Source organism: Patiria miniata, unplaced genomic scaffold (assembly GCF_015706575.1).
Source record: "Patiria miniata isolate m_02_andy unplaced genomic scaffold, ASM1570657v1 HiC_scaffold_6, whole genome shotgun sequence".
Lineage (NCBI taxonomy): Eukaryota > Metazoa > Echinodermata > Asteroidea > Valvatida > Asterinidae > Patiria > Patiria miniata.
In genome coordinates, this window is record NW_024037073.1 from 18743966 (window position 1) to 18763987 (window position 20022).

General features: G+C 41.0%; 2 protein-coding genes across 2 annotated transcripts; both read right to left on the reverse strand.

Moving 5' to 3' along the window:
- Nucleotides 1-3397: 3397 nt before the first annotated feature.
- Nucleotides 3398-19537, reverse strand: LOC119742449 (zinc finger protein 729-like). The gene is made up of 2 exons (XM_038218378.1): nt 19382-19537; nt 3398-7467 (listed from the first exon to the last, which is right to left on the reverse strand). The coding sequence occupies exon 2, from the start codon at nt 7411-7413 to the stop codon at nt 3868-3870; it is 3546 nt and encodes a 1181-aa protein (XP_038074306.1). The 5' UTR covers nt 7414-7467; nt 19382-19537; the 3' UTR covers nt 3398-3867.
- Nucleotides 11069-17051, reverse strand: LOC119742450 (zinc finger protein 91-like). Its single transcript, XM_038218380.1, has 2 exons — nt 16737-17051; nt 11069-14300 (listed from the first exon to the last, which is right to left on the reverse strand). The coding sequence occupies exon 2, from the start codon at nt 14238-14240 to the stop codon at nt 11589-11591; it is 2652 nt and encodes an 883-aa protein (XP_038074308.1). The 5' UTR covers nt 14241-14300; nt 16737-17051; the 3' UTR covers nt 11069-11588.
- Nucleotides 19538-20022: the final 485 nt, after the last annotated feature.

Genomic DNA, 20022 nt, shown 5'->3' on the forward strand with positions numbered 1-20022 from the left:
ACGGTCGATGTTAAAATTGTTTTCTTCGTGTAGATACTCTTTATCCTTGACCTAAACCCCGACGAGTTTTATTAAATTTCAGTCCATAGAGCTATATTAAATCACAGCTCTATGTTTCAGTCACACACCACTACACATCATTGATCACAACAACATTTTGGACACAGTGACCAAGTTCCTTTCCAATTAATCATGAGTGCTGTGTTATGTAAGCTGTGTACAGATAGGGTTGCAGAACAACACTTCTGTTGTTTATAATGTCCAGACTCATTTCGGCATTGGAATAAACACAACTTTGCGAAATAAGCTGTCAAAAGTTAGCCCCAGTGTCCTTCAACATGGCCCCCATTTCTCTCCATGCAAGCTTCTGCTCTGGTTCTTATTGCCCGCACTTAATGTTCCTCTGCTGCTGTGGCGCCTCAACTTCCGTGACAATTCTCTCATGCAGGTCATCAATATCTTCAAGTTGAGAGGTCACAATGTCCTCTTCAAGTCGAGAGGTAATAACCTCGTGTTTTTTGAAAAATAACCCCACATGAAAAAAAAGCAAGGGTTGAGGTCTCATGACCTGGACGGCCACTCAATGGGTGATTTACTGCAATAACAATGTCATTGAAGAGCCCAAGTCTTTCTCGCATGGTCACTCTGAGGTGAGGAGGCGCCACATCTGGAGTCCGCCATATCCTTTCGAAGACTCTTTATCTTCTCTGCGATGTCCGGGAGGCAGCATGCAGGATCGTTATCATGCGCAATTAGCCTTCCCAATTCAGATTTACACCGACAGTTTTCATTCGAGAAAGCGTGAGAAGAGTCATGACCAATAATTGTGCGTGTGTCGTCACTTTCTTGGTGTCAAAAGACCCGGAGGACGGCCGAGTTTTGCTTAACATTACCAGAAACATTTTATTGGTTGCCGAGTACTGAGCCCCGAAAAACTGGTTTCCTTTATTTTCTTCTCAGGACACCGCACAAAATGGTGTAGTAGCCCATGTATGACATTAGTGGTAATGCCTGCATGCAATGCCCAGGTCAAGGCCGTCTACACCCCCGCCCGCCCCCCGCCCCCCGCCCCCCGCCCCCCGCCCCCCGCCCCCGGCTCTTATAACTGGTGCTGATGCTTGGCTTGGAGATTCTAAGTCAATGGTTCAGTCTATTTTATAGGGGCTCTCACATGTTAACGTAAGTTTGGAAAAGACATTTGACAAATGAATTATTGGTCTCTCATCACATGACGTCCCTTCCTGCAGATTATCACGTGCATCGGCAATTTGGGCGTCAAATTTTTGTGACGCGCATTGGCTGCACCGTATTTCGAAGAAATTTCGAGCAACACGCGTGCATATGCACCTGTTGGCGTTGAACACGCAGTTGTAATTTTCCTACAACGATGGCTGTCTATGAGAGGGGTCTATTGAACCCAGAAATTAAGGAGTACAAAATGTATACGTTAAGGAGAATACACGAGAAAGTGTGGATTCGTAATTTAAGAATTCACGAGGCGCGAAGCGCCGAGTGAATTCGTAAATTAAGAATCCACACTTGCGAGTGTATTCTTCGACTTAAACCACTGCGTCAAAAGAAGTTTTGGCATTAACAGTGAGTGGAGATGAAAAGACTTGGGATAAATGTTGCAACCTGACGCCACTTCCGCGACAGTGTACAAAGTATATGGAGAGTCAAGAATTGTTTTAAAGTAATTTTTAACAAAATTGGAAATATTTCTCAGTCCCAGATTCATGTCTTATCATCATTTTTGCAATGAATGCCCTTCATTGAGATGATATATGGAGAAAAAAAGTGGCGTCAGGTTGCAACTTATTTTGTCCCGGCTCCTTCCGTCGACAAATTGATAGTTCAGACGATGATTTCTTTCCGACTCAAAGTAGGTTTTGTAGTGACGGCGGAGAATCTGACAGTGAAGATGCATTGGTAATTTCGGAAGGAAATTTTCACGCATACGGTCCTATTAATGCTCATTATAGAGAACAATTGTCTGACGTGTTCAAAGTGTGGATTCGTAATTCCGAATCCACACTTTACTAAAGATCCTTCGTTCCGAATCCACACTTTGTGACCAGCGTAACAGATTCGTAGTTCCGAATCCACACTTTTAACAATAGTGTGACGTCATAGCAATGGTTTAACAATATGGAATAGTTTGCATGTACAGTTGAAAACCATGACCTCTCTTTCCTCATTCAAATCTGAACTACGTACGTAAAACGTTCAGTCGGTAATATTTCTGCAAATAATTAGGCGAGTATTTGTCGCCGTCTTCTCTGCTTATACAAATCTAAATATATGATGATCTACGGAGTTAACAAACTTGCCATAATAATAAGGTGCTGGATGGGAATTTCCCCGTGTTTTTTCCTAAAAGGGTTTCTCGCCCCTCTCGTAATCAGCGAATATAATTATAGCAAAATTTTTTCTTGATGTTACAAGATAGATCCAAAATCTTTGTGTTCACTGAATTCACCGTATAGTAAATGTATAGCGATGTTGTTTCACACCGTTCATGTAGTTATAATAGCTTTACAATATATAGTATTTATAATATTTGCTTACAAATTATGCATTAATCCAATAATGCTTTTATCCCATTGTACTGTATTGTATTTGTAATGTATTGTATTCGTATACATGTACATGTTTGTAGTCATTTTTTACTACATGCATGCAGGGCCCCAATGGAAACCAGTTTTGAACTGTTTGGGCATACCCTGGGTAAATTAATGTAATAAATAAATAAATTAATAAATACATGTACATACAAATGTACATTTATACACAAAACTTTCTGCAAAAAAAAAAGTACTGTTCGTGATGTCAGCGCTCCCATTTCTCAATTAGTTACCCATTGTCGTGACCCATGACCTTACATGAAATAACATACCCCTATATTTGATTCTTGTTAAAGCCTGGTTTCCGTACACTGTAATCTCTATAATCGCCGACAGCGTCGCCGATGGGCCCCCGATGCTATGCCGACATATGGAAACGTCTTGTCGGGGACTTTCCCAACTGATGCAAACATGGACGGCGATAGTCGGCAAAGTTGAACTTGGTTCAACTTTGCCGACATTTCCGAGTGCTGTCAGCTCAACGTCGATATTGAAATCAGGCTTAAAGGTCACCGAACTCGGCGATCTCATCCTCAATGCGGTCCATCATGATCCTGCACCAGACACAAGGTTAAATCCCAAGCAACCTAGAACAATATGACACGGTGTTAAGGGGGGGGGGGGGGTCGAGCCAAATAAACACTGTATTCGGATTTACTGGACTAACATCATGACGATCACTGAAGGGAAGGGTCGTAAAAACAATAGAAATAGCAATGAAGAGGTAATAGAAACGAGAACTCTAACCAACCAAAATAATGAAAAGTAACTGTTAACCAACCAAAATAATGAAAAGTAACTGTTTAATCAAACCTCTAGATTTAAAAGTTTCTACCTGTAAATACAATGATCAAAGGAACAACTGAAACTAGGACTGAACCAAAACTTAATAAAACTTTTTGCTACAAACAGCCTTATTGGTCAACCATTTAGGTCATTATTTTGTCACATACATCAGAAGTACATGATTTTTCTTGAATGTTTACTTTTCTTTACTAATATAGAAACGAATGATTTCTCATATGTGGACCCTCTCATGTTGTTAAAGTTGACCTTTCTCCGAGATGCCCTTATCACAGATGTTACAAACAAATGGTTTCTCAGTAGCGTGGACGACTCCGATGTGTTCTTAGGCTACTGCTGCGTGAGAAGCCTCTGCCACAAATTATCACAGGCAAATGGTTTCTCATTAGTGTGGACCCTCCGACATTGTTGAAGATGACATTTATATAAGAATCATGTCTCAATCAAATGGTTTCGCATTAAAGTGGACCTTCAGATGTGTTTGCATGCAGCTACGTGCTGCAAAGCCTTTGCCACATATGTCACAAGCAAATGGTTTCTCATGAGTGTGGACCCTCTGATGTCGGCGAAGGAGATCTTTCCTTGAGAAAACTTTTCCACAAATGTCACAAACATTTGGTTTCTCCATGTTGTGGACCATCTGATGCCTTCGTCGCACACTGGAACTTGAGAAGCCCTTGCCACAAATGTCACAAACAAATGGTTTATCATTAGTGTGGACCCTCCGATGCTGTTGAAAGCTACCCTTTCGTAAAAAGCATTTCCCACACAAATCACAAGCAAATGGTTTGTTATTATTGTGGACCATCTTATGTCTTCCAAGTTGGTCACTGGAAGAGAAGCATTTGCCACAAATGTCACAAGCAAATGGTTTCTCCTTAGTGTGAACCCTCTGATGGATTTGTAGGTGGTATTTATGGGAAAAAGCTGTGCCACAAATATCACAAACGTATGGTCTCTCACCGGTGTGGACCTTCTTATGCCTTCGCAGGTCGGAATTTTGTGAAAAGCCTTTGCCACAAATGTCGCAAGCAAATGGTTTCTCATTAGTGTGGACCCTCTGATGTTGGTGAAGGCAATCTTTCCTTGAGAAACCTTTTCCACAAATGTCACAAACATTTGGTTTCTCCATTTTGTGGACCATCTGATGACTTCGTCGCACACTGGAACTTGAGAAGCCCATGCCACAAATGTCACAAACAAATGGTTTCTCATTAGTGTGGACGCTCTGATGTCGGCGAAGGTGATCTTTCCTTGAGAAACCTTTTCCACAAATGTCACAAACATTTGGTTTCTCCATTTTGTGGACCATCTGATGCCTTCGTCGCACACTGGACCTTGAGAAGCCCTTGCCACACATGTCACAAGCAAATAGTTTCTCTTTAGTGTGGACCCTATAATGTTCTTGAAGATGACTTTTCCGTGAGAAGCATTTGCCACATATCTCACAAAGAAATGGTTTCTCATTAGTGTGGACCGTATAATGTTCTTGAAGATTACCCTTCCGTGAGAAGTATTTGCCACATATCTCACAAACAAAAGGTTTCTCATTAGTGTGGACCATCTGATGTCTCTGAAGGTCACATTTCTTTGAGAAGCCCTTAAAACAAATGTCACAAACAAATGGTCTCTCGTTTTTAGTGTGGACCCTCAGATGTGTTTGAAGATTACATTTATATGAGAAGTCTTTCCCACAAATGTCACAAGCAAATGGTTTCTCATGAGTGTGGACCTTCTGATGTCGGCGAAGGAGATCTTTCCTTGAGAAAACTTTTCCACAAATGTCACAAACATTTGGTTTCTCCATGTTGTGGACCATCTGATGCCTTCGTCGCACACTGGAACTTGAGAAGCCCTTGCCACAAATGTCACAAACAAATGGTTTATCATTAGTGTGGACCCTCCGATGCTGTTGAAAGCTACCCTTTCGTAAAAAGCATTTCCCACACAAATCACAAGCAAATGGTTTGTTATTATTGTGGACCATCTTATGTCTTCCAAGTTGGTCACTGGAAGAGAAGCATTTGCCACAAATGTCACAAGCAAATGGTTTCTCCTTAGTGTGAACCCTCTGATGGATTTGTAGGTGGTATTTATGGGAAAAAGCTGTGCCACAAATATCACAAACGTATGGTCTCTCACCGGTGTGGACCTTCTTATGCCTTCGCAGGTCGGAATTTTGTGAAAAGCCTTTGCCACAAATGTCGCAAGCAAATGGTTTCTCATTAGTGTGGACCCTCTGATGTTGGTGAAGGCAATCTTTCCTTGAGAAACCTTTTCCACAAATGTCACAAACATTTGGTTTCTCCATTTTGTGGACCATCTGATGACTTCGTCGCACACTGGAACTTGAGAAGCCCTTGCCACAAATGTCACAAACAAATGGTTTCTCATTAGTGTGGACGCTCTGATGTCGGCGAAGGTGATCTTTCCTTGAGAAACCTTTTCCACAAATGTCACAAACATTTGGTTTCTCCATTTTGTGGACCATCTGATGCCTTCGTCGCACACTGGACCTTGAGAAGCCCTTGCCACACATGTCACAAGCAAATAGTTTCTCTTTAGTGTGGACCCTATAATGTTCTTGAAGATGACTTTTCCGTGAGAAGCATTTGCCACATATCTCACAAAGAAATGGTTTCTCATTAGTGTGGACCGTATAATGTTCTTGAAGATTACCCTTCCGTGAGAAGTATTTGCCACATATCTCACAAACAAAAGGTTTCTCATTAGTGTGGACCATCTGATGTCTCTGAAGGTCACATTTCTTTGAGAAGCCCTTAAAACAAATGTCACAAACAAATGGTCTCTCGTTTTTAGTGTGGACCCTCAGATGTGTTTGAAGATTACATTTATATAAGAAGACTTTCCCACAAATGTCACAAGCAAATGGTTTCTCACCCGTGTGGAGCTTCAGATGTGTTCGCATGTTGCTACTTGCTGCAAAGCCTTTGCCACAAATATCACAAAAAAATGGTTTATCATTAGTGTGGACCCTCAGATGCTGTTGAAGGCTACCCTTTCGTAAAAAGCATTTCCCACACAAATCACAAGCAAATGGTTTGTTATTATTGTGGACCATCTTATGTCCTCCAAGTTTGTTACCGGAAGAGAAGCATTTGCCACAAATGTCACAAGCAAATGGTTTCTCATTAGTGTGGACCCTCTGATGTTGGTGAAGGCAATCCTTCCTTGAGAAACCTTTTCCACAAATGTCACACACGTATGGTTTCTCCATTTCGTGGACCATCTGATGCCTTCGTCGCACACTGGAACTTGAGAAGCGCTTGCCACACATGTCACAAACAAATGGTTTCTCTTCAGTGTGGACCCTATAATGTTGTTGAAGATTACCCTTCTGAGAGCAGCATTTCCCACAAATGTCACAAGCAAATGGTTTCTCATCAGTGTGGGTCTTCAGATGTGTTCGTACGCTGCTACTTGCTGCAAAGCCCTTGCCACAAATGTCACAAGCAAATGGTTTATCATTAGTGTGGACTCTCTGATGTCGGTGAAGGTTGCATTTCAGTGAGAAGCATTTTCCACAAATGTCACAAACAAATGGTTTCTCTTTAGTGTGGACCAGCTTATGTTCTTGAAGATGACCTTTCCTTGAGAAGCATTTGCCACATATCTCACAAACAAAAGGTTTCTGATTAGTGTGGACCATCTGATGTCTTTGAAGGGTACCTTTCTGTGAGAAGCCCTTAAAACAAATGTCACAAACAAAGTGTCTCTTATTGGTACGGACCATCTCATGTTTTCGTAGGTTGCTACTGTCACAAACAAATGGTCTCTCATTGATAGTTTGGACTCTCCTGTGTTGCTGAAGTTGACCAAGTTTCTGCGAGGATTGTCTGTCACAAATCTCAAATGCAAATGCCTTCTCATTATAGTTGACCCTCTGATGTCTTTGTCGGTTGCTTCTCCTTTGTTTGACCTCTGGTTGAACCTCTTTCTTGTTCATTTTCTTGGTGGTACTCATTGTAGCTGATGCAGGCTTTCAAGGAGGCAATACAGCTTAAACCACTAGTGGGATCTGGCGTGTAAAAAATAAAGTGCATTTGTTTAGTATACGAGTGGCACAATACATAAGGGGGACAAACCTGTGTTAACAGTAACGGAGTGCCCACCTTTCTTTCTTTAGCGATTGGGCCGGACTCATATGCTGCTGTGGGGGATCGCCACACCTCCTCCACAGCGAGTCTGTTACCTTCTCAGCATTGTATAATGCCAGTACCCATTTAACGCCTGGGTTGAGGGAGTAATTGAGGTAAAGCGCCTTACTCAAGGGCACAACACGCATGGCCACAGCAAGGCTCAAACCCACAACCTCATGATCATGAATCCTGTACTCCACCGCTAGACCACACGTGCCCAATGCATACATTTGCTTTGAAAATTGAACAAACAATGTCTCAATAATCCCACTTAGCTATAGAGCCGGACCAGTGTGTTGTCCTTTTGCACTCTAAGATTGGGAGGGGCGTATGAGTGGGAAAGGGGCGTGTGTGTGGGAAAGGGGTGGGCTGGTTCTTGGCCCTAATAAATCAGTTTCAGCCTCTAAACAAGATGTCTCATTTAAAAAAAATAATTTCAGGGACATGACAAACAATATTTTAAAATGCAATACCTAAAATACAGGGGCGGCAGAATGGGGGGGGGGGAGCAGGGGGGCACTTGCTCCCCCCAGATTTACCCAAGTTCCCCTCTTGCGGACATAAATGTGCCCCCTTGCTATGAAAAAAGGCCCTACAATTTATGATAATTCGGTTGTCAGTAACCATTTCCCAAAATGGTATTTAGAGTTCTGATATGAACGAGGAATATGAAAACCAAGCCCCAAAACCCTTACAATGCTCCCTGCAAATGGGCACATAATACGTAGTTTGCATAATGGCCAGTTTTGAAGAGCGCCCCCTGTTTTGGAAGATGGTACCAGCCCCCCCCCCCCTCCCTACACACGTTTGTTTTACATACTCTATGTGAACATTCCTTTGTTTTTGTGTAGTTAAGAAAACTTGGTACAAAAAATAAGTTTACTTAAACTGTGCAAACTCTTTGAACCCCCAATTTTTTATTTTTTTTTATTTCCCTGAATGTTTCTCTTCATTCTGCGACAGATAACCCTATTAACCCGAAAATGCCTCTAAACCTATTTTCCAGAGAGGGCGAAACGTTATGTGGACACGGCTTAGTCCACATAACGTCAACACAACCTGCATTATGTGGATATCTTATGTTCACTTGTCCACATAGTGACTGTTAAAGACAAACTGACACACACACGCACACACTACTTGATTTCACCGAGACCAAGTGTCCGGTGAACACTACTTGATTTCACCGAGACCAAGTGTCCGGTGAAAATAACTTGTTGACATTTTACCATGGAATAGGTTGACAAAGTCTTTGAGAGATTTGCAGGCGAATGAGTGGCCAACTTAAGTGATTTTTACATTTCACATATGTTGACGCCCTCAACCGACACGCGACAGTACTAATTCACTAAGTTGGTCACACATTTGCCTACAAATCTCTCTTAAAGACCTTAACCTTAGCCATGGTACGTGGCCCCCCCCCCACCCCCCAGGTTGGACGACTTCTTCATTGCATTATATGGACTGACCCGTAGGGCCAGGGAGATAAGGGAGCCCCCCCCCCCCCCCCGCGATTTTTTTTCTTTTCTCCCAGACGACATTCGCATACATGTAGGTACGCTATGGCATTTGGGACTTCACTTTTATAAAAACACGAGCAGAAAATATGAAATGAAAAAAAAAAGGGAATTTAAATGTTATGAAATTCGGACTTTATTTCCCTTTCCAACAAAATCCTCCAAAGCCTCAGGTTAGAAAAGGAAAATAATTCAGGTGCAAAACCAAGGATCGAACCCACAACCTCGCGGTGCAAAACCCTAGGCCTACCCTCTATCGACTCAGATGTCGCACTGCTCACCAAAACGCGGGTAAACAAATAATTATATACCTGCGTACGTATCATAAAGGTATCGTAGAGGGCGCTAAACAACCATGTATGCGGATGCCGTTTGGGAGAGAAAAATTCGCCCCTGCGCAAGTGGCGTAACGCCGTCAGGATAGGCGCGCCTATACTCCATCAAAAAAGACTACCAAACAAAACGAACAGTTTTAAGAAGGTTATCTCATCATGGCACCTCTCACTTCCTGCCAAATATCCAAAAATTCCAGAATATCCATCATTTTGTAAGACAAAATCACAATCTGTAAAACATGCCTCTTTTCTGTTTTCAAATGCCGCACGTACACAGCGCCCTCTTGAGCTTACAAAATGCTTCGGATTAATTTTGTGCACCAAGAAATACCGCCCTTTTTTGAATTTAAATTCCATTTGTCTATCGCCCTCTATTGAGACTGAAGTCCATTGTTCTAATAAAATTACATGCATGTTGGATTGATGTCGCCCTCCCCCGCACTGGTCTCCATCCATTATGCCAGGATGGAGCGCTATTTCGCTTTTTGCACGCTCCGTCATAAGCATGCAGAGCCTCAATCTGGCAACTTTTAACAATACAAATAGCGGGTTTAATGTTTCCCGGTCACCGGTGCACGCCATAGACAATAGATAAAAAAAATAAATTGTCACGCACTTTGTATCACGTTACGCGATATGGCGCCCGGTATTACAAAACACTGCAAAATAGAAACAAGAACTCTAACCAACAAAATAATAAAAAGTAATCGTTTATTGAACAGCTCTAGCTCTAGGTTTAAAAGCCATCTACCTGTAAATATAATGATCAAAGGAACAATTGAAACCAGGATTGAACCAAAACTTAAAGCTTTTTGCTATAAATAACAGGCTTATTGGTCAACCATTTCAGCCGTATGGATGCCAAGGCCGATTTCTAAAGGTTACGTAATACTTTATTTTCGAACGAACAACATGCACACGTTCGCGGGCGAAATCTTTGAAAATGCATTACTCCCGTTTTGAAAACCATAATTATCTTCATGCAACTTACAGAGTTTGTTTCCCTTACAATGATCCAACTACATGTACAATGTATGTGCTAAAAATCGTTTTGATATGTTCAGTACTTTTCGTTGCATTTGGAAAAATAGGCCTGGTGACGAACATTTAAAAAAAATTGTAACACTGGTGTACATGTATTATTAATAAGGTTCCTAGCCACTATGGTGTGCAGTAAAAATTAGCAGAATAGCCTCCTTTACGAGTTATTGCACCCTATTTGCCGGCTTCTATTGGTCGATACCGAGACCCACGCGAAGTCACGCCGAGTGATGCTAATGAATATGCTAATATGCGCTCCGTCACTGTTGCCCCAAATTCGGTCAGGCATGCAAGCCAACCTGAAAACCATTCACGTGAGTTTGGGCTGCAAAAAATGCTCCTCAAAACTTTGCTTGGAGATAGTTCAGGGTGTAACACAAGCGTTAGCAACAACAGATTAAGCTGAAATTCGGAATATACTTAGATGATATAAGTGTTCAACTATAACTCCTCGTGAAATAACAACTTGAGGAGATGCCTAGAAATTAAGATAAAAACATAGATTTTGGGACGTTTCTAACGATTTCGTCCCGACTTTGAGGTAAGTTTTACCAGTAACCAGTATTGACGTTTCGGCATCAAACGTTACGTTTACAATGTCTTCTTTCAGTATAATTTAGCATATTTTCTGAGAAACACAACGTTCAAAAGGCCATATTTTTGGGGGTGCATGAATTTCACTGTCTGTTATCACAGGCGCATGATTTTACTCTTAACTACTCTGGACCCTCAGATGTATTTGTAGGGTGCATTTACGGGGAGAGCCTTTGAAACATTTGACAAAAAAGTGGTTTCTCAGTAGCGTGGACAACTCCGATGTGCTCTTAGGCTTCTGCTTCGTGAGTCTCGCCCAAAAAATAACACGGACAAGTGGTTTCTCGTCAGTGTGGACCCTATGATGTGCTCATTGGTTGCTACTTGCTGCGAAGTATGTGCCACAAATATCACAGGCAAATGCTTTCTCATTAGTTTGGACCTTCAGACGTGTTTGCATGCTGCTACTTGCTGCAAAGCCTTTGCCACAAATGTCACAAGCAAATGGTTTATCATTAGTGTGGACCCTCCGATGCTGTTGAAGCCTCAACTGTACTGTGAGAAGCATTTCCCTCACAACTCACAAGCAAATTGTTTCTGGTTGCTGTGGACCATCTGATGTTTTTGAAGGTTACCTTTCTGTGAGAAGCCCTTAAAACAGATGTCACAAGTAAATGGTTTCTCTTTAGTGTGGACCTTCAGATGTATTCGAAGGTTGCTATTTGCTGCAAAGCCTTTGCCACAAATGATACAAGCAAATGGTTTCTCATTAGTGTGGACCGTCTGATGTCGTTGAAGGTGATCTTTCCTTGAGAAACCTTTTTCACAAATGTCACAAACGTATGGTTTCTCCATTTTGTGGACTATCTGATGCCTTCGTCGCTTTCTGGAACTTGAGAAGCCCTTGCCACAAACGTCACAAACAAATGGTTTCTCTTTAGTGTGGACCAGCTGATGTTCTTGAAGATGACTTTTCTGTGAGAAGCATTTGCCACAAATCTCACAAACAAAAGGTTTCTCTTTAGTGTGGACCCTTAGATGTCTTTGTATGTTGCTTCTTGCTGTAAAGCATTTGCCACAAATGTCACAAACAAAAGGTTTCTTATTAGTGTGAACCATCTGATGTCTCTGAAGGTTACCTTTCTGTGAGAAGCTCTTAAAACAAATGTCACATGGTCTCTTATTGGCGTGTACTTTCTCATGGTTTCGTAGGTCGCTACTATGTTTGAAGCATTTGCCACAAATGTCACAAGTACATGGTCTCTCATTTATAGTGTGGACTCTCTGATGTTTTTTAAGATGACATTTATACGAGAAGTCTTTCCCACAAGTTTTAGAAGTAAATGGTTTCTCATCAGTGTGAACCTTCAGATGTGTTTGTAGGTTGCCTTTCTGTGAGAAGCCCTTAAAACAGATGACACAAGTAAATGGTTTCTCATTAGCATGGACACTCTGATGTCGGTGAAGGTGATCTTTTCTTGAGAAACCTTTTCCACAAATGTCACAAACGTATGGTTTCTCCATTTTGTGGACTATCTGGTGCCTTCGTTGCTTTCTGGAACTTGAGAAGCCCTTGCCACACACGTCACAAACAAATGGTTTCTCTTCAGTGTGGACCAGCTTATGTTCTTGAAGATGACCTTTCCTTGAGAAGCATTTGCCACATATCTCACAAACAAAAGGTTTCTGATTAGTGTGGACCATCTGATGTCTTTGAAGGGTACCTTTCTGTGAGAAGCCCTTAAAACAAATGTCACAAACAAATGGTCTTTTATTGGTGTGTACTTTCTTATGGATTCGAAGCTTGCTACTATGTGAGAAGCATTTGCCACAAATGTCACAAACAAATGGTCTCTCATTTAACGTGTGGGCTCTCTGATGCTTTTTAAACTGACATTTATATGAGAAGTCTTTCCCATAAGTGTCACAAGTAAATGGTTTCGCATCAGTGTGGACCTTCAGATGTTTTTGTAGGTTGCCTTTCTGTGAGAAGCCCTTAAAACAGATGTCACAAGTAAATGGTTTCTCATTAGCATGGATACTCTGATGTCGGTGAAGGTGATCTTTTCTTGAGAAACCTTTTCCACAAATGTCACAAACGTATGGTTTGTCCATTTTGTGGACTATCTGATGCCTTCGTTGCTTTTTGGAACTTGAGAAGCCCTTGCCACAAACGTCACAAACAAATGGTTTCTCTTCAGTGTGGACCAGCTTATGTTCTTGAAGATGACCTTTCCTTGAGAAGCATTTGCCACATATCTCACAAACAAAAGGTTTCTGATTAGTGTGGACCATCTGATGTCTTTGAAGGGTACCTTTCTGTGAGAAGCCCTTAAAACAAATGTCACAAACAAATGGTCTTTTATTGGTGTGTACTTTCTCATGGTTTCGAAGCTTGCTACTATGTGAGAAGCATTTGCCACAAATGTCACAAACAAATGGTCTCTCATTTAACGTGTGGGCTCTCTGATGCTTTTTAAACTGACATTTATATGAGAAGTCTTTCCCATAAGTGTCACAAGTAAATGGTTTCGCATCAGTGTGGACCTTCAGATGTTTTTGTAGGTTGCCTTTCTGTGAGAAGCCCTTAAAACAGATGTCACAAGTAAATGGTTTCGCATCAGCGTGGACCTTCAGGTGTGTTCGAAGGTTGCTACTTGCTGCAAAGCCTTTACCACAAATGTCACAAGCAAATGGTTTCTCATTAGTGTGGACCCTCTGATGTCGTTGAAGGTGATCTTTCCTTGAGAAACCTTTTCCACAAATGTCACAAACGTATGGTTTCTCCATTTTGTGGACAATCTGATGCCTTCGTTGCTTTCTGGAACTTGAGAAGCCCTTGCCACAAACGTCACAAACAAATGGTTTCTCTTTAGTGTGGACCAGCTTATGTTCTTGAAGATGACCTTTCCTTGAGAAGCATTTGCCACATATCTCACAAACAAAAGGTTTCTCATTAGTGTGGACCATCCGATGTCTTTGAAGGGTACCTTTTTGTGAGAAGCCCTTAAAACAAATGTCACAAACAAATGGTCTCTCATTGATAATGTGGACCCTCCTGTGTGGCTGAAGTTGACCAAGTTTCTGTGAGATTTTTTTGTCACAAATCTCAAATGCCAATGCTTTCTCATTATAGTTGACCCTCTGATGTCTTTGTCGGTTGCTTCTCCTTTGTTTGACCTCTGGATGAACCTCTTTCTTGTTCGTTTTTCTGGTGGCACTCATCGTAGTTGATGCAGGCTTTCAATGATAACTTTAATACAGCTTAAAGCACTATAGTGGGATCTGGAGAGTAAAAAAAAACATTGATTAGTTAGGTATGAGTGTTGATACGCTACATGTACCTCATACGCAGAGATTTCATTTGAAAGTTGCCCATGCACATTTCTTTGATTCAAAAGAGGAAAAAATGGTACAAACAATGCCTCGATAACCATATTTAGCTAACCTACATGTAGCTATTAGAGTTGTCCCAAATATACAATCATCAACCGCAAATTCGATATTGCTTTTTGCTGGTTTGAATATTCCAAAACCAAAAAAAAACTGTGCACATAATCATACACAAACGACTGTGATGTTATATTATCGTAAAGTTGTGGCACTTTTACACTGTCAGATGCCAATTTTTTTTTGCAACGGCGGATCATTCTTCCCATCCTTTTAGTCCAAGCCCTTGTCGAAAGTTGACCATGTTTACAGTTTTAAATGCTAATTGCAAAACACTCCAGCGGACCACGGAGCCATTTGCAGACCATATATCGATCAACGCACACAAATTTTGGAAGGAATGTTGCAACGTGATGTAGGAGGTGGTTACTAGGGGTTCGGTGAAGGGGGTACAGGAACTAGCAAGAGAAACGACTTCAACACTTTCTTGTGACATACTTTCTAACTGATCTGGACTTCATTCTGGAAAGAGATGGCAAAGGGAGAACAATTGCCAAAGAGATGGCAGGGGAGTCAGGTTGGCGTAGCGGTACTTTCCCCGCCTTCCACCGCTGTGACCCGGGTTCGAATCCCGCCTGGGCCAATATGTGGATTGGGTTTTCAGTCCCTACCTGATTCCGTGGGTTTTCCTCAGAATACTCTTCTGGGCTTTTCCTCCCACCTCTAAAACTGTAATTTCTTCACAGTGTCTTCTCTTTACTGGGACCCATGGGAGATCAGTGGATTCCACTGAATGGGCTACCCAGTTAAAATAAGAAATAAATAAATAAATAAACAATGTTGGCTCTGCTGGTAACTCAATGCATATACTGCCATGAATCGCTAATAAATAAGTCAATTGCTTGATATAATTATCAAAGCATGTCATCTCATTCAATAAACTAAATCCCATTCAGTACTGTGAGTGTAACAAGACACACTAGTATTACGCATTCCAGTGGAAACACAGCATAGAATTTTGGTGGCCATACATATTCAATAGAAACAGTATTTTAAGATCACTTTGGTCACCAATGTTGTTTCCATAGCAACAAGCCTTAGCCTGGCACTTGCCTACCAGGAATAAACACCAAGAGGAGTGGTAATGCTATAAGACACTTTAGTCCAAGCTAACTTCCCCAGCGCCTACTCCCTCTAACAAACAGACCCATTGTCAGATCCCCACTGGGCCAAATAATGGAGCGAACACATGTCTCTGGAATGTTGACTTAAGTTCAAGTGCCAAACATGTCTGAGCCCACATTGTGCAAGGACACAGTGTGCAGCACGTAAGCATCAATATCCCAAGTTTATAGAATATGAACAATGAACAAACTTTTCTATCTATATTTTTGCTATATGCTACAATTCACTAAGTTACAAGATGATTATACATGTAGATGTAGTTAAACAAAAGTGGAAAATACATATTTGGAAACCTTTTCTCAGATTCCGACGCCAAGAATTGGGGAAAACTCAGTTACTAAATCCCAAATTAAATAAGAATTCTCCAACCAAAATCCATACTATGAAATTGACCATCACTGTGGACAGACCATTAAACTCTGAATCATCATTGAAACGTAAAATGTATAATCATGGAAACACAGAGCTAAACTTTGACAGACATGACTGAAATTTAGTGAAAACGCAAAAGTAGATGTAGTTGGAAAATATCATTCACCCACATTCAGGTTGCTATTCAAACTTGGCACAATTGCAGAATACCCCGCCACTCGATCTATCCACCTCGTAGCCGGCTACGAGGTCACGGTTGGTTGACCTCAATAAACATTCTCAGCGCTACTTGTATGTACTATGCATCATGCTCCATTGCACTCCCACTTCACGACCGCGTAGCCGCCAACAGGGTAGTTGGTTTGGACTTTAATAGAATTTTTTCAGCAACTCCCATTCATTTTGTGTTGCTTCGTTCTCAAGCATATTCAAGGGGACTCCCACTCCGTAGCCTTGTAGCCGCCAACAGGGTGGTTGGTTTGGACTTAAAAAATTTTCAGCAACTCCCATTCATTTTGTGTTGCTTCGTTCTCAAATAATGGACCCCCACTCAGTATCCGCATAGCTGGCAATGGACTTGAATTGTTTCTTTTGCAGTGATTCCAACCTCGTAGCCAGTGATTTTAGGGGTGTATTTCCGAGTGGCGGGGTATTCTGCAATTACTCCTAAAACTTAAAAGTAATCTACTCATTGGTAACAGTCAAGAGAACTCAAGGAAGCTGAAGGGTTCAGAATAAACTACAAAACATTTCTCAATCTATAAAATAACATACCTGCAATTTGGAAAGAGATGGCTGAGTGAGAACAATGTTGGCTTTGCTGCCAACTCAATGCATATCCTGCCATGAATCAAAGCCAACAAGGTCAGCCCTCTGACCACTCGGCAGGACAGTACCATTTAGAGAGCGGGGGTTTCCGGTACCCTGCACCGACCCTGCTTTTTTCTTCATTATCATCTCAATGAAGGTCAGTCATTACAAACATGACGATAAGACACGAATCTGGGACCGAGAAACATTTCCAATTTTGTTAGGAAATACTTTGAAAATTGTCTCGACAATTTGTTTTGTCTACACAACCGGACCGCTGAAAAGTAGCGTCAGGTTGCAACATTCTTTCCCGAATTTTAATTGGCACGCTCTGCACGCAACCTTTGACCGGCAGCCGCGCGGCATGTATTTGCAGCTGGCAGTAATTTCAAATGATATCAGGAACAGAATTTAAGGTTTCATTGCTATTAAGCAGTTGTAACTTGTAGACGGCATTGTGTGAGTACAAAGTGCCAAAATAATTGCGTTTTCAAATTGATTTTCGGATCCCCAAGCAACTACACCTTCCACGCACAGGGCATACATGTATGGCATTTTGTGGCTGTTAATACGGAGGTACACTGTAGTCCAGTTTTGTTGATGTACCCTAACGTGGCGCACTTCGATTTTTCGCCTGTCCTAGATAGAGCAAAAGTTTTGACTGAAATTTTACCGGTACAAATTTCAAATCAGTGTCGCCGTCCAGCTCTGAAACGCGAAATACAACTTCTGTCGACTTTCACAAAACAATAGCCTAGAGGTCGTATTCAAGGAGCACGAAAAACGATGTGCGCCTTTATATATATAAGATATATATCTGATCAGGTTAATATTTTACGATCTGTTTCGCCAAGATGCAGATTCTTACATTTTGCCAGTGCATTTTTTTGTTATGGTTTTTTTTGGGGGGGGGGGCTAGACAAATTTTTTTGGGGGGGGGAGCCTAAAGCCCCCAGTTGGCCCCCCCCCCCCCCCTACCGTAGAACCGCCACTGAGTATAAGATCGTTCTCGGCCATTTTTTAAGTAGGTAATCCTAGTACCTCCATGGGGCCAAAAAAATAATAGTTCTGCTTCCGGTTTCCCTACCTACCCTATTCTGACAGCCCCTACCCTAATTTTTTTTTATGGGAAAATGAGAAAAACGCCAAAAACCATCAATTTTTACCTTTTGGCCCCCCCCCCCAAAAAAAATCCCTACCTACCTACCCTATTCTTAATAAATGTGTAGGGTTTAGTTTATATGCAAGAAAAAATTGGTCAAAGTACCAAGTGCGCGAAAAAATGGTCACACAGGCACAGTAGTTGCAAAGAGCAAGGAACGTACAGACCCTACTAGTTGTATGGAGAAAGTCCAGCTTTGAGCCACATTTATGGGCAAATTAATTTTTGATAGTGTATATTTTGCCGGAGGTAAGGCCGGAAACTAACGTTTACTAAAGGAAAGGTTTGCCGGCAGCAATCCATATCAACAGAGGGCGCTGTACTCTTTAAGATAGGGCTGAATTATAAGATGTATTAAATTCCCACATTTGGTGTAGTGGACTAGTGGTTTGCAACGGCTTTCGTGAGCGGGATGACCAGGGTTCGATCCCAATCCCTGCCACATTTCTAAGGTTTTTTTTTTCCATCCCAAAATAAATAAGAATATTCTTCTTTTATTATTTTAACATGTCCCAAACATTTTATTGCAGAGTATTACATTTTGGGTAATCTTTACTTTTAGGACCCCGTTCCTATATAAGGTTAAAAGACTCACCAAAACAGCTGACTAAATGACACTCAAAAGTGACATTCTGATGTTTCTTGACACATTTGATTTTGAACAGTTGGCAATGACACCCTCTTGAATATCAGCAGGTTAAATTTTGAAAAAAGAGGGCAGGCTTTGATTTATGAGGGGTTAAAGACGACGATGACAAACAGAAAATAGAAAAAGCAAGATGGCAAACTGCAAAAAAAGGCAGAAAAGTCACATTTTCTTTGAAAGTGCTTTCAAAATGACAACTAATTGAACTAACATGAGTTTATCTGAGGAAAAAAAGACTGCTTTGCAGGTGACTGTCCAGTACCGAAGTGACTTTTGCAGGCTAAAGCAGCCTGCAAAAGTCACTTCGGTACTGAACAGTCACCTGCAAAAGTCAGTTTTGAACAGAACTCGTAAACATGAAACATAGAGGTGTCCTAAAGATAAGGATTACCCAATTTTGTTCTTCAGATTTGTGGCTCTGGAGGATTTTTTTTTAAAGGGAAATAAAGTCCGAAATTATAAAAATAAATGGTCTGAAAACTCTGATTCCTATCTTGTGAATACGCAGTTACAATGATAATATTGGCATGGAGCCACACTCAAATTTGTCACCGGAAAATGTTTCACTTTCAGTAAAAAAAAAACAGTAACCTGGTAACTGCGCATGTTCAGTGCATATCCGGCAAACTAACGTTTACTAAAGGTTTGCCGTCTACGGCAAAATATCCACTGCCCTTACAATTTTACATGCCTTAATTTTTGGAAAGCAAATTTCTAATTTATTTAATTCATTATCACTTAGTTTATCAGATAAAATAAACCAAACAAAACGAACAGATTAATTATATAAGATTATCTCACCATGGCATCTCTAACTTCCTGCTGAATATCCGTAAATTCCAGAATATCCGTCAATTTGAAGGGTTTTCTCATACAATTTCCAACTTGAACTCTACATCATGATCATGACATGACACGACATAGGCCTACATAGTACAATGTAGTACGTGTGCAACTTAACCGCGCCCTCCAAAATCAAAATGGGAATACCGCCCTCTGTTGACAGAGGACATCACTGCTAAAGATACATGCCGCCCTCTGTTGACGTTGAAATCAAATGTTTATGTTACTTTAAGCAAAATGGCCTTCTTGGCAAACTTCTCCTTTTGAGTTTGTTACAACCAAGGAGGAATAAAAATACAGCATAATCTTAAAGCAGTAAAAGAAAAAAAAATGAAACTCAACAAGGAAAGAATTGTGTTGCAGAACCTTTATTTGAAACGAATGAACACAGGTTTTTTTTCCAGAAACAACAAATGAATACACTGAAAAACACAAGTAGACTTTTTGCTTTTTTAATGGGACCTGCTGGTGATCTAATTGAAGGCCATTCACTGTCTTTCATTTTTTTTTGTCATTTTGCAAAAAGTTAAAAACAATTCCGTAACAGATTAAGCATAAATTTTAATTCGGAAGGCAAATTTTCAAAAAGGCAAAATCAA

Excerpts from the sequence above, each read along its gene's own strand:
- LOC119742449 (XM_038218378.1), bottom strand. The coding sequence starts at position 7,413 with ATGAGTACCACCAAGAAAATGAACAAGAAAGAGGTTCAACCAGAGGTC.
- LOC119742450 (XM_038218380.1), bottom strand. The coding sequence starts at position 14,240 with ATGAGTGCCACCAGAAAAACGAACAAGAAAGAGGTTCATCCAGAGGTC.